This window comes from Pungitius pungitius, chromosome 4, assembly GCF_949316345.1.
Source record: "Pungitius pungitius chromosome 4, fPunPun2.1, whole genome shotgun sequence".
In the NCBI taxonomy this organism is placed as follows: domain Eukaryota; kingdom Metazoa; phylum Chordata; class Actinopteri; order Perciformes; family Gasterosteidae; genus Pungitius; species Pungitius pungitius.
In genome coordinates, this window is record NC_084903.1 from 23038668 (window position 1) to 23064866 (window position 26199).

Below are 26199 nucleotides of genomic sequence, written 5' to 3' on the forward strand. Positions count from 1 at the left end.
TGCCGCTCGGCGAGGCGCCGCCGCCACGAGCCGGCAGCCGGCTCTCTCGGGCTCCGACGCCACGCCGCTTGATTGAAACTCAATTGGGCAATTTGCGAGGGAAAAGGGCTTTGTGTCCACACCCCCAACTCAGAAAATTAATAAGGCAAATAGGTAATAATGTCCTTATCTGGGCATCTCTCCTTCGACGGCATCTACATTTCCATCCATGGCAGCTGCCGTCCGACAGACTGCCGCCCGGCTTTTAATTAAACGCCACCCAGGTATCTTGGACGCTATCTGGCAGATTAAATTCACCTCATCACATTAACACTTGCGTCACCGTTTTCCCACCAAGACCATGTGCTCCTTGCATTGATGATGATCGCATGCAGCGTTTCAGAGGGAGGGGCGCCGTGACGGAACATCACATGGTTGCTTCCTGTCGCCATCCGCACACACACCGCCTCGGGGCATCAACTGGGGGAGGCTCTATTTCTGGGGTTACAGCTCGGTGACCACCATGATCCTTCCATCATGGAGACGGCTGAGGATTCATTTTGTGTTGATTGGCAAATGAATGAATCAACTAATCATTTGAGCTCCAGTAATGACATTATTAAAAATGGAACAAAACCAAGGCTTTAGTTTTACTAAATAATCAGATATGCAGATACCGTGATTAGAGACCCGACTAGTTCATGATGCTCAATGTGTGAAGCCAACTCAATGGCAAATTGGAGTATTAAAATGAGTTGAGATCTATGTGTGATTTTAGCTGGAACAAATTATTCAAATGAATTTTACACTTTATCTCTAAACAGAGCTTTTTTTCACGAGATATTGACGGTATTTAAAGGGAAAATGGAGAGAGTCATTCAACGAGAGCAGAAAAGATACCTTTGCTCACTCTGACAGGGATAATTAATTGATGACTTTTGTTCAATCTGTGCAGTCTGCTGCAAATGAAATCTAATTTGAAAATAGAGAAGAGCTTCACGTTGTCGTAACAGCCCTCCCCACGAGGCTCCTATAGTTGGACAGGAACATTTTTAAAGTGGCGTTTTTGCCGCTTTCCTAAAGGCCGGTGATCAGTCACTGGGTTTCATATTGTGTGTTGACATTTATGTTCTGTTATGTAGTATTTATCCGCGCCCCCCCCCCCCCCACCCCTCCCCCCCCTCCCCGCTGGGATCCAGGATGCGGAACCGCTGAACGCATTTGCTCTAAAGGCCTCGTGTCCACGTACAATTGAGCAGGAAAAACCGCGCTTTCAAGCACCTGGCTTGCAAAACCGTTCTTTTAAATATGCATTGCGGCCTCTGATTGTGCAAAATCCCCCAAAAGGTCCACATGATCGCTTCATGGGCCATGAGATTCAAGCGCGCCGCTATTTCACAGCATTCTTCATGAGGAAGATCCTTTTTTCCCTGATTGTGCGTTTGTTGATGTCTGCACGTTAGATGCAGTGGTAAATATTTTCCTTTATGCAAGCGGGGGGGGGGGGGGGGGCTCTCCAACTTCTTGCTTTATGATCCTACTTTGAAAAATGACACTTGGCGATGAGCAGTAAAAAAACAACAACAATGCTTTTGCGATCAGAAAAATGAGAAATGAGCAGCGCAGAAGCACGAGGGGCGACGCAATGTTAGCAGAATGTTGAAGAACAAAATATCTATTTATATAATATAATAATCTCTGGACTGTTGTGAAATTCAAATACCATGAGTTGTGACTTGGTGACAGTTTGATGTCCTCATGCATGATGAATGATCTCATCATCTTCCTTCAGCCCGGCCTCGCTCATGCTAAGCATCGTTTTCACTTGGAGCCAAAGCTGGCTGCTTTTGGTGGCTTCAAACCAGAAAACGTCTCCTCTCCTCCCAAAACGCCAGGATGTGTCGCTCTGCCGCGAACCTCTAACATCTAACAAACGCCGTTATCTCGGGGGGGGGTGAGTGAGACGGTCGAAGCTGAACCTTCTGGTCTATCTTGATGACCTCACTCAAGGACACGGAGTGTTGAAAATGAACAGAGGTAAAAACAAAACCTCGGCCTGTCTGTCCCCCCCCCCCCCCCCCCCCCCTCCACCCCGCGGCGGCGCTTTGCCATCTGCCGCTGCCGCTTCAACCCGCCTGGCTGCCGAAACACGAGCCACAGGGCCTCCACCGGGGCAGGAGCCCGCCATGAAAGCGCCGCCATGAACCAAGATATCACTCCTGACACGATAAGCGCGCGGGCCATTAAACCCCGGCACGCCGAGGGAAAGTAGCTGCAGGAACCAATTCCTCCGCTCGCGTGTGTGTCATATCCTCCGCATTTAAAGAACCTCGGATGAAAGACTTGCAGCTTGTTACGCTGAGCTAACTTTTGGGGGGGGGGGGGGGGGGGGGGGCGCGGGAGAGAAATATCCGATGTGACAGATGGTTCCTCCGTCAGGGCTCAAAACTCTTTAAATCTCGGCGGCGTGGCCCCCGGGCTGAAATGTGTGAAATAAAGTGTCACGGCGGGCGGACGGCCTCCGCCCGTTTATAAGGTGGTGCTTTACGGCCGGAGCCTCGGTCTAAACCCACAAGTCACACCGGCTGAATTAAAGATAGTAAATCAGGTGCTAACACTCGCAGTGATGTCATCGCAAGCATTCGATATACTAAGCTAATTAACTGGGGCTGATTTAATCACTCTTTTTTGTTCTATAACTAATTAAAAAGAAGCCACAGGATGCTCCTTCCTTCTGTGGTACGACAAACAGACCTCATGATGAAGCTTCCTTTGTGTCTTTTGTGTCTTCAGATTAAATTTTTGAAAGTGGAGATGGAGAAAAAAACCAAAATCATCAAGGATTTACAGCAAGAGGTGAGTCATCAAAGTTTCCTATCGGGCCGCATCCACTTTATGGCTTATAGTGTAATATGGAACCATAAATTAAGCATTTTCTCTCAATTTACTGACCGAGAACCCACTCCTCCTGCTCCGCCTGCTTCCATTTCCTTTAATGACTTTTGCGCTTTTGCCAGAATCCTTTTTGGACGGCGACGGGGCCGAGAGCTGCTTGCTTTCAAAAGGAAGCATGAACGTATCTGCTTTATTTCTCTGAAACAAAAGTCTGACATTTAGCGCCTTTGACAGCTGGAGGGGGGAGGAGGGGGGGGGGGGTTACTGAGAATATTTCACGCCGCTGTGTCTTCCATTCGCCTCGTAGTCTGTGGGAATATAACAAAAGGAATAAAATATAGCACCAAAAAAAAAAAAAAAACAGTCATGCTTTAAGTTGGATTTTTCCTTTGGTGGCTTTAAAAGGGTCAAAAACTCTGACAGAGCAAAGGAAAATCCTCATTGAAATGATTTAACTGAATCCTACAGATGAGGCAGACCCTTCCCTCTGAGCTCGTGACCTGACCATCGTTCATCGGGTCAAGGAGCTTGGAGGTCATCAACCGGTCGCCCCGTAATGAACTGACCGGACCTCGCTGTGTGGATCCGTCAACACGCCGTGCACCTATCCTCACTTACTACATTACTACCATTATTTTTAAATGCAGGCGGACAATTAAATCATGAGAGATGATTTAGGGAGAGACCCTGAAAGCCTGCGTGCTGCGCTGAGAGGGCTGATTTCCGCCAGATGTTCGGGGTCGTTTGAGGCGACGCGTGACAGGTTTTTTTTTTTTCCCAAATGAAGAACCAGATGATGCTGTAACGAAGTCAATTGACCGGGATCAAAGTGGAGCCGTCGCTGATCCGGGGAGGACGGGTACTCGGGTTTATAGAGATTCAGCGCAAGATGTGCTAATTACACCTCAGGGTCACACACACCTCGTGTTGTTTGTTTGACTGACGGATTTAGACATCGTGTTTCTTGGAACTTGCTTCAAACGTGGAGACACTTCCACAGTCAATCACAGTCATTTTCACAGCAGGACGTGTTGCACCCGTTGGTTAAAGTGACTCAATTGACTTTCTAATTAACAGCTTGGCATTTCTTTAGTCTTAAACAACATCATGTTGATCATGATGTTTTTCTGCTGTACCTGGTGTCCATGAAGCGGGGTTACAGACTAGATCTACTCGGCTGCTGGGAGGTTCGCCTCCCTCTCCTCCGGAATCTTCCTCTTATTGGACATTCTTGGTCTTGGGGGTGGGAGGGGGGGGGGGGTGCCTTTCGTGAAAATAATCCCACCTGGGTCCCCCCCATGGTCAAGAGAAGCCCTTCTGACATCTGCGACAGTCTGACATTTAAGTCCCGGCTCCACGCAGCGACTCACTGGGCTCCTTTCCGTGCATCTGTTGCATCTGGTGAGTAATAGAACATTCCTTGCGTGCCGAAACCCAAAAGGTCAAAAGCCCGCTGCGGTGCGTTGAATGAGTGTATCCAACAGTACCCTGAATATGGATCATGTGGCCACGCCATGCGCTCAAAACAATCCCTTTTTTGGTTTATCCTCAGAGTGTTTCTTCTTATTTTACAGGGAACTGGGTGTCAGCCTTTATGGCTGCAAATCCACCGTGAAGTCATTATCAATGATTTTTTTTTCCCCTTTTCAGGGCTGATTAGGAGGATTTTGATTGACTTGCATCCCGCTGGGATCCGTCAGCTTCCTGCCGCGATGCGTCGTAACGGGCGGCCGATGCCAAACACTCGTCGCCGCCGATGTTTTTCCCGCCCAAAATGGCTTCCCGCCACTGTCTTCCGCCGCGCACGTCTTCCTGATTTAATCCCGCCCGCTAAATGGCAGAAAGATATCATGCACGGGGGCATTTGCTGGATCTCTCGGTGACACGGAGTGAGCAGAGGAGGGAATCGCTCTCTGTGTGGAGGACAGGAGGTGGTGGCGGTTTATTAGCGCAGTCCAGCAAAGTCATGCAGCTTCTTTTGTTGGAATTACGACATAAAGTCACATGTTTATGTTCTTCAGAAAGTGCTAAAACGCAACCGTTAAAAGGATGAACCTCAAAATGATCACTTTTATTGTTATTGAAATTGCAACAGAAGCCGAAATAAAATGAGGAAATGACCAGATGTGCTTTAATTGCGCGTGACGCGTTGTATCCATCTGTGACTCTTGTCGTATTGGGGCAATAAATGGTGCCTTCGTCGCTCCTACGTCGCCACATTAACACAAAGATGTGCCCAACACACATGATCGCCGACGTGCACCGAGGGCCTCGAGGCGGCTTCCTTTCCCGTTAAAGTAAATGAAAAACAGGTTGGACGGCCGCGTCGGATTGAAAGGGAAACCGCTCTAAATCGGGAGTGACCAAGACCCACCATCCCACTACGGGACGGTGTACAGGCGGTGGTATTTACCCCTTAAAAAAAAAGCAGGGACCATTTGACCACATCGAAAATGTCTTCTTCCTGAATTCGTTTTTTACAGGCAGGAAGAATTCAGACTGTTCTTTTGCATTTTGTTGCTACACTTATTTGTCTATACTCGGGTTGGTTTGTGATCAATATAATTGCGTGAATGCTGGCGTATGAATGAGAGCGTTGGCGTAGGGACGAGGTCGGGGGGGCGGAATCACACAAGCTGCTTAATTTGAACAACTCTGCTCTCTATGTTTTCCGGAGCCCACGAAGGTTGCGAACTTTCACTCATAGGAATCGCAGCTCCGGCTAATTCGTGCTCATTATTTGTCGTGTTTTTTTTCCCTGCGTGTGGAACAAGACGTGTGCAGACTTACAAGAAAACAGCCATTACATTATTGTGCAAATTTCATCACCATTATATTCCTACAGTGCGGATGGACTGACGTGAGCTGGAGGTCTAAAGAAAAGGGGCGGGAAATCTTTTCCACATGTCACATGACAAGTGACATCCACAGTTCAGTCTGACTTTTCTTGTCTAGATGCACGGTCCGTTCATTTGGATGCAAATACAACCTGAGGATTCAGAAGCTCGCGTCTTGTAATGTAAAAGTGCAAAGTGTCTCACAGCCTGAGAGTGAGCCTGAAGATACAGCAGAGCAGCTTCTGGCTGTCAATCACACGGCAAAGACACGACGAGCACCCGAGAGCGGCGTCCCTCGGACTCCTTTCACAGCGAGATGCCCAAACGAGGGAATGCAACGCGGCCGCAATGTGTTTAAAGTTAAGTCGTAAATTCAAAGGAGAACAAACGTGGATTTGCCCTTCGGCTTAAAGTGGAAATGAATGTAATAATAATCCGATGATACATACAGCGACCCTATGCAGCGTTACACAGTGGACAGCTCAGATCCCCACAGCACCTTCCACCCGCAGCATTGATTTTCACTCCTCCGAGTTCGGGAGGGGAAACCTGGAAAGCTTGACAGTGAATTCCAGCCTTAAACACACACACACACACACAATTCAATTCATCAGACAGCTTTGTGCTCAATCCTCTGTGGCTCGGGGTGAGCCTGTCGGTTTAACACAGTGTGGACACATCTCTTCTTCTCAATCAGTGTCGGACACCTCTCCGGGAGTAAATAAGTGCACGTGGCGCTCCGCTAATTCACGTTCGACCAATCCCCACGGAGTCGCCGGGGCGGATTAGGGGGAAACTGCTTTGTCGGGAGTCTTCCCCCCCGACCACCAACTGCAACTGTGGTGAGTCGTGGGTCTTCTTTGGCCACGGGGGGCCGATGGGATCATTTGTTTGCCACCACTTCACTCGCCATTCAGCGTTTTCTTTGGCGCTGACGAGGTTCACAGTGAAGGTCCAGGATGAGCGCTGTGGATCACACCTGCGTTTTCATCACCTGCGTTAGGCTGCTGTTCCCGGAGGTTTTTGCTGGCATTTTTGGGCTGATTTATTATCAGCGGGGGCCGCTCATAACAGAGCTGAGGTCAGGGCCCCTTCAGTTTTGTAATGATGTGATTTTAGTTTTATGTTCTTTAACCGAAGGGAGAACCCAGAGCTGAGGGATTATAATGAGGCCGTATTAAATCCCTATGTGTGGACTATGATGGTGCCTTTTTGTCATTTTGCACATGAACACAGAAAAGGTTTTGTGGGAGAAAAATGTGCTATTTAGAGAATTAGAATCATGAAGTACAGTAATCCAGCCAGATCTTGTGTGTAATTCATTCTGGAGTTGCCTGATAATCCTGAAAGCACAATGTGTTGGTTCATTGTGTTTTACTTCTCTGTTACAAAGCACAGGCAGAGGTCCAACATTTCTCTTCACTTAGCAGCACTTCCTGTTCCAAAGTGTTCCCCGAGATACACAAAACCTGTTGGGATTCTGTCTGTCAAATTTTTAATCTTCTCCCATCATTGTCTGTGCAACCTCATATGTGACAAGACTCCTTCTATTTCTGGCAGGCAGCATTGAGCAATAAACCATCACAGCCGGAAACATCCCGAAGCCCACAAATACAGATTCCTCATGTGAAATTTGTACAATTTAGATCTAAGGGTTTATCTCCTGCAAGTAGGAATCCTAATGTGTATTTCCATGGTCAAGGAAAGTTAAATCAATATTTGTAAATCAGACGCCTGCGAACTACGAACGTGATGAAAGTCAAAAACGATGAATGCAGGGGAGCTTCTTGCAGAAACAAATATTATCTCACCGTCTGTGGACCAGCGTCCGCGTTGCAGCCGCAGTTCTGTCAGCTGTGACGGATTAGCCAAACACACGCTACCAGAACATGACTGTGAGCAAACCGCCACTTACCAAAAGTACAACAAAAAAAGGATTATCCCCAACTGGTTAGGAGCTGGCAGGGTGGTGGATGTCGTATCAGATCAATCAGCAGGTTTATAGATGTTTGTGTTACACGTTACATATACAGTAGATGAAGACATCTTATGACCGACCTTCTGTCTGTGGGAATAAAACCATCCGACTGCACCTTCTGACGATCCCCAAGTGCATGCGCGGCCTTCTGTGGGCCATCAGAAAACTGTGAATCAAAAAGACCCTCAGCTCCAGAATGACGGCAGAAAGTCACAATCAGCCACAAAGTTCCCCCCCCACCCCTCATGCCTTCAAGGAGACGCTGCTCTGTGAGCTTTGCTTCATCTCCAAGCCAAGAAAAAAAAAGAGAATCCCACTTCCTCATTTGCAATGTGTGGGACGTCTGTCTATGAAAACTCAGCCACCTGCTGGCAGCTCCTACATTTATGCATTCAATCTCAGAATTTCCTCTAGAACTCTGATTCAATTCATGTCGCCCCGCGCATTGTTTTTTTTCGCCGCCCCCCCCCCTCGGTACCGGATTGTGACTCTGTGTGGCTTTGTGTGCACCGGCGCCGAACTCCAACCACAGAAGCTCGTTGGAGGGAGGTAAAGACGAGGCACAGTGTCGCGCTGTCACTTAGCAGAGCTGCTTTATTCCTCGCCGCCTGCCACGGGTATTGATTTGCCGGCTCTCGGCTTCCAGCCTGGTGACCCGTTTTCCTGTGGCATTCAGCTGTGACATCATAAAGTGGATGGTTTGTTCATTTATTTATTTATTTATTTTTAACAGAAAAAAAACATTCAAGGCCCATGAAAGCTGTGACATTTCTTTGACATATTCACAAAATGACATTGTGTTTTTCATAAACAGTCTCTGTGGTGAAGGCGGACGGCCTTTTTCAAAGTGTCTGGAACCAACGAGACGAGAATTTGAGGTCAGAAATAACAGGAGCTGTATTTAAGAACATTTAGAGGAATATATTGCTTCAGACTCATTTTGAACACATCGGAATGTGAACAAAAAGGAACCTCTTTAGATTAGCTGTTAGCTATGCTAGGCTACTAGCGGCTGCTAGCAGATGGAGGTTAGCCTTCAGACACCTCGTTTTAGCAGTTTGCCTGCCAGACAGTGGATTTAAGTTCCTATCAAGGCGAAAGTGTTTAAAGTCGACTTTTATCCTTTATTTCCTCCTTGCGCATATTTTATTGTAATTCAAAAACAAGCGGCGTAGTTCTAAATGAGATGCGATACAATTTGCATGATTGGAACCGCTCCGGAACGACATCTTGCTGAATTAAGTTGATTCACTCTACGTGAACCTTGACATCCGTGTGCGTTGGACTCACGTTCACGATTTATGACGTGCTGTGTGTGTTCACACCGACACGGCAGCGAGGTCCATTGAGCAGCGTTGGTCCATCTCCACCTCCGGGTGTTAGATATGACGAAGGTTTCACATAACGGAACGACAGAACACAACGGCTCCTTGTGGCGTCGTGGCAGAAGATTATTTCAAACGCCATCAAGCACCATTGATTCTCACATCCTGCAGCTTATTGGCACCCAGCACAGGTCCCCAGATATGAATTCAGTAGAAATAGTTAATCATTAGCAGTCATTAGGTACTACTTCATGCTCCTACAGATACACGTTGGGAGCAGTTTAGGGTTCAAGAACGACTCAACCCACCTGCCAATCATATGAAAAATGTCTAACCATCCGCAGTAAAATTATTTATTAAAATAATTTACTGATTTAGGGCTTCAATTAATCAAATACAACAAACTACAATGAATTAAAAGCCCGGAAAAGAAGTGTGTGGGTTACTGGAGATTTGGGCTTCAGCTCTTTTATTATGCTGACAGTAGTTGAGACCACTTCTCATGGAACGTTTCAACCCTTCTTAGAGATGCCAAGCCTTTCACCATCAATAGAGTCCATCTAATCTCTTTTCCTCAAATAGCCTGAGGCCTTGTCAAGCAGATCTTTCACATCGACTCACCCAACATCTATTCCACGAGGAATATCAGGCAGGAAAGACAGAACAGAAGCTTGTGGTCAGGTCAAATGAGGGTACATACATCGTTTCCATCCAAGAAACATCTCACGCATCATCACAATGCAGTGGTGCATTGGGGCTGAAAATATATGCATTTAAAACGTTCTGAGAAAGACTGCCAGCTCTAATATGTCCCTTTGGCACAGGTGCAGGAAGTATACAGTTAAACACCTATTCATTCCAAGTTGAAAGCTAAATAGAAGAATACGAAAGTCCTCCACTGAGTAAAAACACATGAGGGTTTGTTTTGGCACAATGTACCAAAAGTTTTAAAAGTACTCACAATTCATTCAAATTCCCCCACGTAGATGTTATGGTACTTATTCATACTTACCGCTAACTCATTTCATCTAATCATCCCTCTCAAATTAAAGTGCAAGTACAAAGTGATTACTCATTAGAAACAGAAAGAAAAATAAAAGACCATCTCAATCAATCTCGTACGAAAATAACAAGATTGTTTGTACTGTATATATAAAGACAGTGTTTCTGGAGCAGCAACCTCATGAATAAAACATAATCGGTAATGAGTTATTGAAGGAGGGGAACAGAATGAGGCTGTGTTGTTTTCGCTTCTTTCCCCACTCGTTCCAGTCGCCACGAGCATCAAACGTGAACCATAAACCACCGAAGCCGCTGCAGACTTTTTGATCGACCACGTTGATGAAATTGCGGTTCCACAAGGAGATGATGAGTAGAGACCGGAGATATGGGTTTGGCCTTTTACCCATGAGAGTTTTAGAGAGGGATTCCTGTGGGGTAATCTGGTGTGAAGACCAGATGCCTTGAGAATACAGGATGCAGTAAAGGGTGGGAAGCGGATGACATTTAGCTGGGACTTTCATTTTAACTGGGGTAGGATATGTTAGGATGCAAAAGATTCTTGATCTGACTTTGGGAAGCAGTGATCTTATGAGCAAGTCAAAGGTGAGCGAACTGTCGAGGTAGATGCCCAAGTCCTCATGCGAATTCGCACATTGGAGCTCTGGTCCATCCAGGGAGGAGATAGTGAGTGCAGACATGTCGTTGTAAGCCAGGAGGAGGTGAAGGTTGGAGAAGGCATGCTGGATACTATTGAAGCTGTCCTGCAGGGAGGTCAGGGCGGGGTTCAAGGAGGAGCTAAATGTGTATAGTGAGGTGTCGTCAGCATACAAATGGACGTGAGAGCAGTCTGCCGCGTGAGTAACCTTGTTTGTTTATCCTCGGACAGCGAAAATGGGTCCGTTAGGAAACCCGCAGATCTCACAGATTGAACACGCTGGACGTGCCCTCCGAAAGACCTGTCCATGACCATGTCTTTGCCATGAATAATACAAAAATAATATTTATAAAGTCAGTTGGTTTGTTCCCTATTGAATGGAGTGCTGTGACAAATGTATTTTTCATGTTTGTCATTGGAGCTTTTTGAATGCACCATGGTCTGAACCCTAGACAAAGGACAGGAAAATAACATTAACAACGTGTCATCTGCAGAAGTTAATAGCGTTTGGCTGTGTTTGTTGACTTGGGAAAGGTCAACTTTAAATGGCTAAAAGGCTGAGCCTTAAAAGTTTAAAGAGGAAACGCAAAGAATAACTTCCATGCCTGTATGTATGAGTTTAGTCACAACATTTACAAAACACACACACACATACAAACCATAGATGTACATTCTTTACTTGTAGTAGGCAACAAAGACACATCTCCATCTGCAACTTTCATTAATGCTGCATCCATCTTTCGTTCCAATTGTGATGACATGTAAAGAACAGCAAAGGATTGTGGGATTCAGATACTGTAATAGTATTTATTGCATAGTTTAGTAGACAATAACAATGAGCACATGAGTAATAGTTAGTACATCTAACTGACTGCGACTAGCGGCCATTCCGGTTGCGGTCCCAGAAGTCGTAGTTCGAAGCGTAGGACCATTTTTGGGTTGGAAAAGGGCCTGGATATGAACCTACTCAAAGACAAATTCATCACACCAAAAACTTGAGGGACGGCTTCCTGTTTGCACGTGATCCTGTGTCAGGACAGTGAAACAGCATTCTTCTCACTTACGTGTAATCCCCCCTTTTGACCTCAACAGCCCGTAACAAACAGAGCAGTACGACTTCAGCTCAAGCTGCCAAATGCCTTGTAAGACGTCTGAGGGTACGTCATATTTAACGGCTTATTCACGGTGAGCCTTTGCTTTGCTAATGCCAGATATATATTATATATGTGTGTGTAAATGTAAATTAGGTGGGGTCGACAGGCTACATAAGTGCGGAAGCCCCATCACAATTTCCTGGAGTAGAGAGTAAACGCTTCAAGAAAGCAGAGAAGCTTGTCAGACGGAGCGGGCAGAGAATGTAATTGAGTATGTTATGTGTGGAATCTGCTCATTAACATATGACAGAGGATGTCAGAGAGATATACCGTAGAATTTGTTATTCCAATATTATGTGAATGCATCCATAATTTAAACCGAGACCCGAGGAGAAAAAATCACTGGAATAAGAGGAATTAATCTGCTAAAGCTATTCCTAAATGGTCTGCCTGTTTAACACAGATTACGTTGCAACTCACAAAGGGAAGTGGTTGAGCAGCACACATTTTCAGAAATGATTTTACAATAACGACTCTTTTCGCTAACGTCGAGCATGACTCCCACCACACCATCCAAGCACAGTGAGCGGCGCTCTCTGTTTCTCACACCAGTTTGGAACTCTCAAGGTCTCGCAAAATGCAGATTTCCGCCTGCAGGCCCGAAACAAACGGGGAGCGAGAGCTATATCAATTGTTAGAGCTGGATAAAAATATGAGATCAACAAATTCCAAGAGAAATCCAACCTCTTAAATGAGGCGCAGGGAGATTCCGGTGAAGCCGCTCAACCGCAGCGTCGATTCAACGTGCTTTTCGATCCGTTAGTGCAGCGGTTCGTGCTGTTTTCACTGCCTGCGATGAAGGGAGATTGACCTCGTACACGATGCACTTCCCGTAATGAAGCGCTTCTATATTTGGTATCCTGCAAAAGACGAATCTTTAGTATTTCGCTTCATCTCCGTGGGAAACATTGCGCATGTTGGCATGATTCTTTCTGCACTTTACTTCACACAAATAACAAAGTTGTACTTTTAGTCGCATGAGCTATCAAAGCATTGATGGGATGGAAACATCTTGCCATTTTGCTTTCTTTTGTTATAACAAAGGAAGCCTATTGACCTTTTCGAGATGGAATGTGTTGTGACAACATTTGAGTGCCAGGCGACGTGCACGCCTCCGCTGGTTGAAAATGAAAATGGTAACTCTGCCTTAGTCACACTTTCCATTATTTATTCAAACGTCGCTGTCGCAGAGGGGTCAGGTCTCCATGCAAGAGTGTGTGTGTGTGTGTGTGTGTGTGTTTCGGGGGGGGCTGGGGGTTCGCTCCCATTTAACAGCAAAAAATGTACTCATTGAGAAATGAAATATGCATTATGGAGTTAGTTGTGCTCTACTACAGAAACACTCTATGGTCTAAATGTGGGTGAAGCTTGGAGCTGAAATATGACAATAATGAGAAAACTCTCACTGAAAAGGGTTGTTTTCGTGTATCGAGGAGTGTCAGAGTTGACTTAGATGGGCGACAAATGTCAACCCTAATAACGTGTGAAAATAACTGCTGTATATTTATAGGTGTTTTATTTGGAATACACAACTACTGCAATCTGAAGGCGAAACAAAAAACTATTAGTCTGCTTTAAAAATGACATAAGTGAACTAGACTAGCATCCATAGAGCGCACACCTCCACCAAGTGAAAAAGTATCCGTCCATGTGATGTGTTCTTCCAACAAGTGACATCGCTTCATGATTTCTGCTGAAGAAAAGACAAACGGACTGAACTGAAGAAACACCCTCCTTGGCAGAGGTGCGGCCCCCGGGGGGCTCTGTCGTGTGATTTGTAGTCGGGTCGGGTCGGGACTCCACAGCAGTCATGGATCAGTGATAAAGGCCCCGTGGCGGACTGAGAGACGGAGACAGACTTTGATAGTTGTCTAAACAGTAAATATGAGCAACATGTAAATGTAAAAAAAAAAAATCTAAACCTCTATTTCCAGGCCAGCAGAATGAGGCGCAGCAGGAATAATACTAAACGACGCACAGGGCTCAGTGAATCCGAATTTGCATAATGCGCTGCGACACGCCGGGCTCCCAGGGACCTCATTTTCACTCGTGAGGCTGAACGACGTCGCATCTCATGACAGCTGCCAGTTCCACATGGTCCTCGTGCCGTGGTCCCTCTGTGGAGGGTGAGAGGTGGTGCAACCGTGAGGAACCCCCCCCGGCTCATTAGCTCTCCTCGGTGTGTTGTTTGCTGGATGAGGACACGCAGAGTGCACTGCACACGCGCCTGTGGGAGTGAGGATCAAAGTGCCAAGAATGCACTGTACGTGAGGAACTGACACTGCTTGAACTGAATGTAGCTTTTTGGTGCTAAAATCCTACGAGTTGCACAGGGGGGGTGGGGGGCTCAGACACGTGTCGCCGAAAAAAAACCCGATCCCCCGAAGGTCCATGAACACGCACCCTGGAACACTTCACATATCCCAGTGCGAACCAGAACCAAACCCCCGCTGATTATTTGGGATACAGATGCAGCCTTGTTCTGCGTGATTGTCAGTGCAATCAGAATGCTCCGTAACACAGGGGGGGGAAGGGGATTGGGGGGGGAGGGGGGGTGGTGCAGGTGGCCACATGGTGAATGAGTACATGTCGAGGGCCAGCTGGTGGATGCACTCTCCCGCCCTGAAGCCCACCTGTCCCCATTGTTCAGAGCCAAGTCTTCACCTAATAACACTAAGCTGTCTGCGACGTCCAGCAGCAGATCTCTGACCGGAGCCGCATCATAGACAAATGTATCTCACTTTAACCTGTAATACATAATTAGCCATAATGTATGATCCAATTTACTAAAATGCCTGTTCGTAGAGGTGAAAACCGAACTCTCCTCGCTTTCTCTGGAGCAGGAAAACTACCGACTGGGGAAAAAAAAACAGACTTACCAAAAAAGGGGCGGAGCCAGTTGGCATTCCTTCGTGTAGCGCATTCGGCATAGGTTGCGCGGATTGTGTGATTGGTTGTGTGCGTTTGTGTCTCCAGGCCTTTGCACCCCAGCTAGACCTTCTGTGGGCAGCTCGCTCAGTAGTAGTAGTAGTAGTAGCATACAGCTAACAGAACCCATCTGAACAGCTCTCAGTGATTGCTCTGCAGCCAGAGACACTGCGGGGGGGGGGGACTGATTGCATACTTTCATTATTTTGAACACTGTGTTCGGCTAAAGGCGAACAGGAGCCAGAACACACGCTGCTGCCAGTCATCGGCAGCCGCTGCCGTGCTGCCGGACAGCTTGTTGAGCTTAATTTATTTTTATTTTTGGCAAGACTGTATGAATGCCTGCATACAGCAGTGCGTGTTTGAGCTCGGATGAAGCGTGATCAACGAAGCATCGCGGCCTAGACAGGGGGAGGTTGGCGAATCGTGTGCCGTGAGCGTTGAATCCGAAAACAGCTGGCGGGGGGGGGGGGACGGCACTGTGCAGCGCGCACGCCTTCCAGTTCCAATGCAGTTTCTTTTGTTAAACCCACAATCATTCGGGGTGGGGGGGTGGGGGGGGGGGGGCGACGTTTAAGCACGAACCAGCAGTCATCTCCCATGTAGATCTGACATGGGCCGACCTCCCGCACGGCGCCCGCATTGTGAGAGGAGGCTTTCGGGGGGGCCCCCCATTGGTCGTGCAGTCAGGAGATTACTGCCTTCGTAGAGCCCAGTCACACCGGCGTCCTTGGCGATGCTCGGGGACCACCCTCCTGGCACCCGCCATCGTGCTGTTTCAACGTCTGTTTGATCCCAGTCTATAAGCCCCCCCCCCCGTAGACTGTAAGCCGTCCACGTGCAGAACAAGTGTGAGGACGCATGCGTTTGTGGATGTGTTTGAAGAACAGAGCCCTCGGCTGCAGGTCACTGGCTCTGATGAACTCATTAAGAGTTTATAAATGGCCGCAGCTCGCTATGACTAGGTCTCATTAGTTTCTTCAGATGAAGCCAAGGTGAAACGAGCTTAGTTACACAACACGAGGTGTGCGGGCAGGGGGGGATTTCCTGTCAATATCCACTGTTGTGGGATCACCTTACTCAACACCTTTCTGAACAACGGCAACAAATTAAATATGTTAAAAGCAATACTTTGACCACAAATCAGCTTTTTGTCCCCAAGTTTCCTAGAGGTATTGTTTTTGTTGTATGTCTCATATTATCATTTTCTTCAATTCATCAAGACTTTATTTTTTATATTCTCATATACATGCCTGAAAAAAAAACCTTGGTAAAGGTGGGAAAAATATAGAATATAGAAATGATCATTTTGGGGTAGAAGTATCCTCCCATGACTTTGGTATGGCATACTCTGAGTAGCATTTACTAAATGTCACGAGGTGGAATGCGAGGGCAAGGAGGGAGGACTCAGTCGCGGAGATGATGAAAAATAAAAGGATTTTAATGGTCAAAGAACTCGAACTCAAAATCACTCCAACCGAAAAAACAGGAAGGAGGAGAAAACAAAACAGACAAAAACAGGGACCTGGACTTGAGAACACGAAACAAACTTACTTAACAAGAACACATGACACGGTCGACATGTAATGACGCCACACAACACAAGAGACTCACAGGACTTAAATACACAAGGGAGGTGCAGGTGATTGAACACAGGTGGAAACGATCAGGCACGGCAGACAATCACAGGGGAAGACAGGAAGTGAAGTTACCCAGGGACACAAGAGACATGAAAACTACAAAATAAGACATGAAGCAGACCCAAACCGTGACACTAAATGAGATTGCCTGGTGTGTAGTGTACCTGTGTGAGGCCTTTGTCGTGGTTGCGTCATCTTGGGATCTGGATGGGTGCTTTGGGTTCAAGTTGCTTCAGCACCAACGCTGCTAACAGATCTCTGTCAATTAAAAAGGGAAAATCCATCCCGTCAAATGCTGTAATCACCCCGGGGTCCCATCCTCTTTGGCCATTACAACCTCCCACTTGGCCGTGCCATTGGCTGCCTCACTTTTCATTATATAACTGTACTGAAGCGTAATTGAGACAGAAATATTTTTGGGGAAATCGTGGCCTCTCACCCCAAAACTGCACTATAGATTTTTCAATCCATGTAGAATCTGAAATTAGGAAAATACAAAAGAGAGGATGAAATGTGTTTTAAGTTCTGTTTTAGAATCTGGAGATGGTTAATAACGGGTGTTTTTGTTTTATATATTATCTCGTAATCAGATTAGTGCAGTTCAGATTTCATGCCTCGACATCAATGGCCTCTATTATTTATTGGTCTTGTTTGCACATAACAAGCAGGGTCGGGTCGGGGAGATGTTGAGATTTTCTCAGCAACTGCACTTCCTTGAGAGGAAACACGTTTGCTAATCCAGGGGACGGTGGTACCGTTCTTTATTGTACTCTACTATTACTGTATTATGAATAATGAAATACAGCAAGGATACAGTTGGCACTATAACAACAAGAAAGCTTGGCCCCCGAGTTGGCGTCTGTCCACCGGCTGCCAGTCGAATGATTCCACGGCTTTACTGATTTAAAGTTCAGTGCAGGGGGTCTCGACCTCTTGACCTTTTTGGTTGCCCGACTGCGCGCTCAGCTCCTCGGTCACGTTTCTCTTTCAGAGATCCTCACGGTGCATTGCTGGGGAAACCTGAAGCCTACTGAATGAATTATACTTTGCTATAAAGCACCGATAATGTGAAAGGAGCAGTCTTAAAAAAGAAGGGCCCGGTCCGATGGCATCACCTCTTTCTTTCTTTTTCTCTTTTTCAGAACAAGAGCTTGAAAACAAAACTGCTTTCGGGACACAAACTTTGTGACGCCTATGCTGAAGAGGTAAGGAGTTTCCCCACAGTGCATTTTGTTAAACACGAGGGCTCTCAATAAAGAATGAACTTCATTCAACGCAAAGAAAGCCAAAGTTTCCTTTGTCTCTTCACCCTTTAGATCACTCATGTAACTGCTCTCTCTCTCTCTCTCTCTCTCTCTCTCTCTCTCTCTCTCTCTTTCACACACTACCCCACAAATGTACGAGCAATAACTTGTTCATTTGTAGACATTCTTCACAGTGCAGGGTTACTCCTCCTGTATAGAAAAACAATTACCATCCTTTTTGCTTAACTTAATACCTAATTAGACATGGTAAACATGATTTTATGGTCTCAAAAATCTTTAGTTTCATTGAATTTAGAGCGTAAGAGACCAGAGGAATGACCCTTTCGCAATAGGTTTTCCCGTCATGAAAACATGATTATGACCTATTTGCCTAAAATATCATATATTGAGTTTGGTTGTATTTAGCTGCACTAGATTCACTTAACGGTGGATGCTTTCGCATGATGCTACTGGTCTCATCGCCATCACCGAGGGACTGAATGACACGCTGGAGCCGCACTGTTTGTGTGTTTGAGAGCTTTTCCTGTTGAAGAGAGCTTCATCGACACGTGAAGTCCGCTGCAGGCCTGGTGTCATTCTTCAGTTCGTACTGAGACGCAAGACATTTCGGTATAAAAAGGCCAGGACTTGATTAAAAATATTAATCTAATTAATTAGAGGCTTTGTAATTAATTAATCGAAATTAATCGCATATATTATACATACAAATATTTGACTTGAGAACAGTGAGAAGTCATTTTTTTCACATGGATTTTTATTTTTGATCAACCAATTCCAGTGTAGGAATAGCATATTTAGAAATATAGTACTTTCAGAAATTCAGGTAGCCTATAGGTAAGTAGACCTTCTGTAAATTAGCCCTAATTTAAACCTCTGGGCTGATGATAGCCATCTGACTGTGCAGCGAGGCCTGATTATATTGAAAAAAGTTAGTAATGGCAATGAAAAGTCCTGATGGATGGTGTCGGCCGGCCCACAGAGCCAGAGAAGGGAGCAAAGGGATCCAACTGGTGATAACACTGTTGGCTTTGTGCTTGAAGATGCGCTGCTTGTCCGGTGGTTCTTTCTTTGACTGATTATCTCTGTAAGAGCCGTCATCAAGGCGAGTAGACTTTGAGTTCCGAAGGGGAAGAAAATAGCAACCAGGGTTTCCTTGAACACAGGTACATCACCGGAGGTCACTGAGTGCAATTCCCTCGGGAGGCTCTGGATAAAAAGTACATGGTAAAGAGGAGCATTCTTACTTTCATCTTGGAGTGTTATTGATGGTTAAAAAGCTTAAAGAGTAGACCTGTAATCACATACTAAAGCTGCAAAGCAATCGCGTCTGTGAAGGTAATTGCAAACAACTTCATTCTATCGCGACTTTGTCTGATTAGTTTACAAATATCTCCTCTACCTGTGTGAAAATACTAGGAAGAGTGTTTGTTATTGATCTATTGCCCTGTTCGCTGCGAACCAAGATTAACCCTTAAGAAAATGTTTACTAGGGAATTAGGTTTTGTTAAATGTTTACTTCCTCCTTATCGTCGAAGCTGACCTTGGGTAAACCTTCTAAGCTTATGCTGTTTTTAAGAGTTTTTATAATAATGCATTGCATTCATTTTCACAGCCCTAATAAATATAAATGTGAACAACACCGTAAAGGAGGTTGTATGGTTGCTGGTAAACCAATATGGCTGAATTGATATTTATATTCACTGGATTTAAGATCTATATATTTTGTAATTGCACACAGGTTTTGAGGAAACAACCCAAAGGGATTTAGTTTAAAAAGTGGCAAATCCTTCCAAGTGAGAAGCCCCCATCTATGTTAAACATTTCTTTTAAAGAAAAAGACACTTAATGAAGAAAAAAATACATTATCTGTATCATATTTTCCATTATTCAGCTCTGGTATAAGAATACTGTAATACAATGATATGTCAAATGTTCAATTAATTAATAAACAATGCCGTCAAATCCATGTATAGAGGATTTGATTATTATTGTGCTGCTTTATAATACTAATTCTGGTTATTATTTGACCTCATAGCCTTATTGGGAGTGTGAGGATTCTGAGTCATCTGGTCCCTCGGTTCAAACTAATTTAATCCCTTGGGCATAAGGAGCAGTATGGACTCGTGTCTTTATTATTCCATCTGCCACGGCTTCATTAAAGACAATTCAGGGATCGCTTGCAGTAAAATGATTTTGAATGATTAGGATTGGTTCCTTCTTGTAGATCCAGAGATGTCGTAGGCTGGATGGAAGAAAATTCTTGCTCAGAATCAGCTTAAAAACACAATCGCCGGATTTTCCTCGTTCAAACAAGAGCGCGCGGATGGGCACAGGTCAGGGGGAAAATTGTAGTGCGAGCCAAAGTTCAGTCCGGCTGTTTGACCACCTCGCCGATCTGTTCCCACCACCTGCAGGCCGCCGCGTCCATTTGAAAGAGAAGCTCACCTGGTGCCAAACATTACCGGGCGATTTTTATGTTATCTGAATCCGGGAAGAAATAGCATGCAACCGGTCCTCAAAGAAAAGGTCTGAAAGGTTAGAGTCACGGTGGTTAACACCTGAACCACATCTCACAGTGCTTCAATACCACCTGAACCACATCTCACAGTGCTTCAATACCACGTGAACTACGTCTGTACTGTTACATTCATCTAAAATGAGGTAGAATGGCACAGCTGGAGCACTAAACTATTGATTCAGCGGTTGTTTTAACCAAAAAGTTCAACCATGTCCCACAAAACCGAAGTGATGTACCTTTAACACGGTTATTTTAACACATATATGTTTTAAAAGAACTAACGTTTCCTAAACTGATCCAAGAGGATGGCTACGTGAATGGGGGGCAAACAAGAGCCTTTCTCACATAGGACATGCGCATTATACATATGCAACATTTTTAATTCGATCATGTCCATGTTTCTAATTCAAGGCGCTCTCACTCTCTGTGTCCTATTTATTGGAGGCTATCTGAACGTTTCATTCATGGTAATGAGAAGCTCCTGCCTGTTCTGTCAATTGGACGCGGTATACAAAACGCAGAATTGGACTGATAGAGAACTAAATCAAATGCACTCAGGGACATTTCCATAATGTAAGAATGGAAATGCATGCTTTCATTTTGCTTTTTTTATTGCTCAGAAATACTTCAATAAGAATAAGATTTTTAAAGATGCACTGAGTATCATCCTTTGATTTCTGCAAGCGTCCCGATGCAGACGTACAGTAACAAGACCTGCCGCTTGTGAGATTTGTTGATTAAGCTTATTAAAGCAATAAGGTACGAGAGGCTGTACTTTATCGTCCAATGGAATGAATGTAAGAAACAGTTACATTATTGAAGATAAAGTACTGCCTCAAGTACCCCATTGCTTTTATAACACGGTTACCAGCAAAATATTAAATGGTAAGTAAATAGCTGCCTTTCAGCACAAAATAGTTGTAGCCAGAGGGATGTGATATGGAACGCTCGATCAATGTGAACAGCAACTGTGCATTATCTCTAAATACCAATCAGAACGCTGGATTTCATCTAACCGCTTTATAATTAACAGTAATACACAAATCCTCCCCCATCCATACGTTGCTTGTGAGTCCATTTTTTGCTCATCTGAAAGCCAGTCGCAACAAGAAAACGCATTTCCTGCCGAAAATGCATTGGAATGCTGAAAGATTAAAGCGAAATGAATTTTTAAAAATTGCTTAAAATGCAGAAGTGAGAAAAGCTGAAATGAATTTGATTAAGATACAGATCATCATTGTGGCTTTTAATGCTTTTGCTGCATGTCTCGACCCATTGGGACCGGCAAGTCGCAGCCGTAGTGACGTGTGCGTCCGTCAGGATGCAGCCTCACTGTGTCACTCCCTTCAATACAGCAGAGATATCAAACATCAAAAGCCTACCAAAAGAAACACATTCCTTCCATGTTGCATGCATTCAGGGAGACCATCTTACGCTCCCTTCCGCGTTTAAAGATATTCGCTAAAAGATGTTGCTCAAGATAATGCTGAGGCAGCGTTGCAACAATTAGTTCATCTGTTTGCCCCTGAATGGACAAAAGATAAGCAACGTTTTTGATACACTTAAAACACAATGTGGCAGCACACTGAGTGACACAGAGCAGGAGTGAATAAATCCCCAAACCATCATGCCTAATATATTATATCTCAAAAGACCAAATCCCACTAGAAAATTGCTTCCTCTGCACACACTTGGACAATCTGTCCTTGGGATGGACTGCGTTTCTTCCCACAAAACATTTATTTAATATTTTAAAAAGTATCCTAAAAGCGCCACTTAACTGCCACAAATGAAGTTTATTCGAAACTGATCCAACATATGGACCGGCGGTTTTTAAGTTAGCTTTTCATTTAAGCACAATTTGTTTTATGAGGAGCCCCAGGATGCAATTTTTGAATCCAGTTACGCGTGACAGGAGATGGGGCGTCTCGGGACATGGAAGCACCCTGGGAAAAAGAATAGCGAGGTAAAGACTCCTCCTGTCAGGTGCTCGGGACCCTTTGGAGGGAATTTGTCCTTCAGGGTTGCGCTCCGTGTGCTTTTGGTGAAAGATCAGACCGCGTGTCAGGTTTTCACTGCCTGTGTGAAGGAAGTATAAAGATAGGCGGAAGGTAGCGTGGGAGGTTTATAGAGATAGAAAGGAAGAGATAAACAGACAGATAAGATCATACAGAGTTGGCTAGAAAAGAAAAGAAGAAATGAGTCTTGTTTGCTCACAAATGCAAACTTTTACAGACTTTCCTGGAAATTCCTTTACATTTAGCTCATGATTCATTCATTATTGTTTCTCTATTGTGGTCTGTTTTTTGAGCTCTGTACCCAATTGAGAGAAAATCTTTGATCAAAGGAAACCTAAATATATATGTACTGTATATACACATATAGAGTAAATACGTTTTTACTTGAGCTGCAATGAACCCTCATAATAAAGGATCAATATTTTCTCCTTTAGAACTCGCAATGCACTCAGGTTCAAATGGATTCGGGGCAATTTTATCACTGCAAGGCCTCAGGTTGGGAGGCGCAGCGCCACTTTAAGGACGGCTGTGCATCAAGCCGTCCAGGAGCCGTCCCCCCCGCAGAGGGAGTGTGTGTGTGTGTGTGTGTGTAGTGGGGGTGGGGAAATGCAGGTTCAGACAGCGGGGCCAGAAGCCAGCGCACAACTGCGTCATTGTGTGGACTGTACAGTTCAGTGAAGGGAGGATTTGATATTTCCTTCCTTCAAAGCCAGCGCTCTGCCGGGGGGGGAGACACACTCACGAAGGCCGCAGCTGAATCCTGCTACGTGATCTAAAACCAATTTTGCTATTTGAATAAGCTAACACTTATTTCCTTATCTTTCCCTTGCAGTCGAAAAAAATCCAGGCTCAACTGAAAGAGCTGCGGTACGGGAAAAAGGATTTGATTTTTAAGGTAAGTTCAAACTGAAAGGCGGGGGCCCGGCTCTGCAGACCAGGGGGGGGGGGGGGTACTACAGGATGATCCCATCACTCCGATTAACTCAGTTACACAGTCGCTCCCTGTCAAAAGCGAGCGATTAGTCCGCACGCCGCCACCCCGACGTCTGGTCTGAAATGAGAGTATTCATCACCTTCAAGACGCATCATTGGGTAGCTGCACGCCGGCCAGCACCATGTAGCGTGGCGAGAAGTACAGGAAGAGAGCTGCGGTGAGGTTGCATTTGTGACCCGTGGTTCATTTGGTTCGATCACGATGCTCGGTCAGTGCACATGAGCCTCGGGGGCGTCTCTTCAGCGGCAGCCTTTTCCCAAAAAAAAAACCCTTTCTTCTTCACGGGAAACTAGGTGGAGGCAACGAACCCACATCCTCAGGTTTCTATTTCTGATTTCTTTGGAGTTAGTTGTTCATTTTGTCTTCATCAGACGCCATTCAGCACCGACAAAGCGACGGTATTTTCTTTTTCATTTGGCAGCTCTGTTGCTCTGTTGTTCCTGTGAATGTTGTACACCGAGTGTCTTTGTGTCTTTGTTTTGCTTCTGGCCAAAGATCTCAGAGGTTACATTTCACGAGCCCCACATTGCCTCCACTGAAGTGTATATGGGGCCATCACAAATGTGTCTCCACACACACACACACACACACACACACACACACACACACACTCTGCTGAAAGTGGAATTATTTATTGGCATTCACTGGAACGTGGAATGACCTTTTCGGGCCTTGTTTGCCGCGTTAATACATCGGTCGACATCTCCGCCTCGGACCACGTCATTTCTTTAAACGAATGCCTTTTTTGTCTTTTAGAACCGTCGTTTCCTCAAGTCGCGTCGGACATGAAACGAATAAAAGGGGCTGTGGATTTTTACGCTCGGAGCCTGAATAAATTGTCCCCGGGCGTCCCGCTGCTTGTTCTATTTCCAGCCTGTGAAGGATGGACGCGCTGACTCCTTCGCTCGGTGTCACTGCTCGTAAATCGCCGTCTGTAAAAAAAAAAATTGCATCAGTGCCCCCCCCCCCCCACACACACACACGACGCGACCTTATTGCTCAATGTCAGCCAGCGGGTCCCGTGGACCTTCGGGGAACACGATGCCCCGCGGTGACTCGGGGGGGATTTGGGCTGGTTTCTCTTTCTCTAGAAAACCAGCCGTCTTTGTGCAGATGACAGTCCGCTCGATGGGAAGGTCGGAGGGAGAATGAATCATGCATCTCCGACCCCACGGGTCCTCAGCGTATTCCAACATACGCTGTGATCAGGATAACGGGGGGGGGGGGGGGCGAGGTGGAGGAGAGTCCCTCCACATTGGGAAATGTCATCAGCATCACTAGGGGGACGGGGGGGGGGGCGTCAGTTAAGGCGCCGCGACCGAGGAGGGAGTGGAATTGGTTGTGACGGCTGTTGCACCACATCAAACTGCCTTTTTGGAGCGGGGGGGGGGGCCATCACGGTTCACATAGAGAGGACAATCTCACAAGAGCAAATAGAGAAACATCAAAGAAATAAATGATTTCCATCCTGAGAACAATTTAGTCCCAGAAATGACTTGTGTACCTGTTATTTCCACGAATGACCGAGAACTGTGACACTATAGAAGCAGAAGGTGAACACCGAGGCTTCGTCCCTCCTCTCTACGCGACGCTCAGGAAATAGGCTGCGGGGGGGGTGGAGGGGGGGTAGAGTTCGGAGACGGATGTTCTATGTCAAAAATAAATATCTAGAAGTTACTGTGCTTTAGGTTTTGTTGCCTGAACATGTGTTAGAAATGACATCATTCGTCGTCTACAAAGCGGCGTCCTGTCTGCGGCGAGTTGGGCTGGGACCCTGTTTGAGTCACAGGATGTGGACGAAGACACGCCTGCGGTACCAGGAAGAGGGACTGCTGTGAGGATTATTTACCGCGAATGCTCCTGGGTTTTAAAGGACGAGTGAAAACGGGACACAAGTCATTGGGTCCAAACGGGCTGTAACCACGAAGCAGAGGCAGGTTCCCTTTCACGCTGCTGGCAAAAGCATTAAAAACTTCAGAGAAACCCTCTGCCACGTTTTCCCTGTGACGACCGAACGCTTGGCCATGGTCTTCACTCCTTCAGCACACTTTGAGATTTTTCCCTTTTCGCGAAGCTCTTTCCCCCTCCAGCTTTAGGGAGAGAAAGACGATGCTGCACGCCTTTGTCCGGCAGAGTGGCTCGTACCCTGCTGACCTCAAGCCTCTATAATGGGTTCAGCACAACAACAACAACAACAACAAAGTAGGGTTTAGACTTGGAGCCGCTAACCCTGAAAGTCAGCATTTCCACTTCAGTGGCCGTTGTTGCAGCACTGTGCGCTGATGGCGCTCTGTGTAATGGAGGGTCACATGCTACACCCCTGCGCGCATGCACATACAAACACGGGGCTCCTGAACGCATCCCTGCAGAGGACGAGCTAAGAGGAGGGGGTGGAGGGGGGGGGGGGGGGGGGGGGGGGTTGGACTCTTTATTATTTATGACTCTGCAGGCAATCCATTCTCCCTCCCAACGTGTGACATATGGCCGCTCGGTCGCTGCTCTTTGGGGGGGCTTTCCTCCCTTAGTGTGCGCATGCCATGCACCAGGCATGCAGAAAACTGCACTATGCACACAACCGGGTCCTTATTACACGCTCGGTGCAAATGGAGTAGTATCTAGTGTGAGATTAAGAGGGGGGGGGGGTGCATCGGCATTTTGAGCACTACGGGCTCAATTTATACAGCTTTTTGTGAATATGTTTTTTTGTGCTTTGTTCATTTCTGAAGAAGTGGTAACTGTTCCCTCATTACAAACCAATCAAATCATTACAGAAAACCCACTTTAACGGCACATTCCACCTCAGGACATATTCCACATCGATGTCTTTGCAGAACTCCCCTGAAAAAACAAGTACATTTAGTCCAAAAAAGTACATAAAATAACTGGACAGGAAAGATCCGTCTCCTGGTGAAGTCCCTGTGTTTTGCTTTATCCATTCACCCCCCCCCCCCCCTCCCCCCCTCCTCACCTTGCTGGGAGTGTTCATTACAGGTGCATTTACTGTGAGGGAC

At 45.9% G+C, this 26199-nt stretch overlaps 1 protein-coding gene across 2 annotated transcripts in view; it reads left to right on the forward strand.

Annotated features, from left to right (window-relative positions):
* Nucleotides 1-26199, forward strand: part of luzp2 (leucine zipper protein 2) — a 91946-nt gene that overhangs the window by 54458 nt on the left and 11289 nt on the right. For both annotated transcript variants that reach the window (XM_037482013.2, XM_037482025.2), the window contains exons 5-7: nucleotides 2773-2835; nucleotides 17536-17598; nucleotides 23027-23089. In XM_037482013.2, the coding sequence (XP_037337910.2) occupies nucleotides 2773-2835; nucleotides 17536-17598; nucleotides 23027-23089 (189 nt within the window). The remainder of the gene's footprint in view (nucleotides 1-2772; nucleotides 2836-17535; nucleotides 17599-23026; nucleotides 23090-26199) is intronic.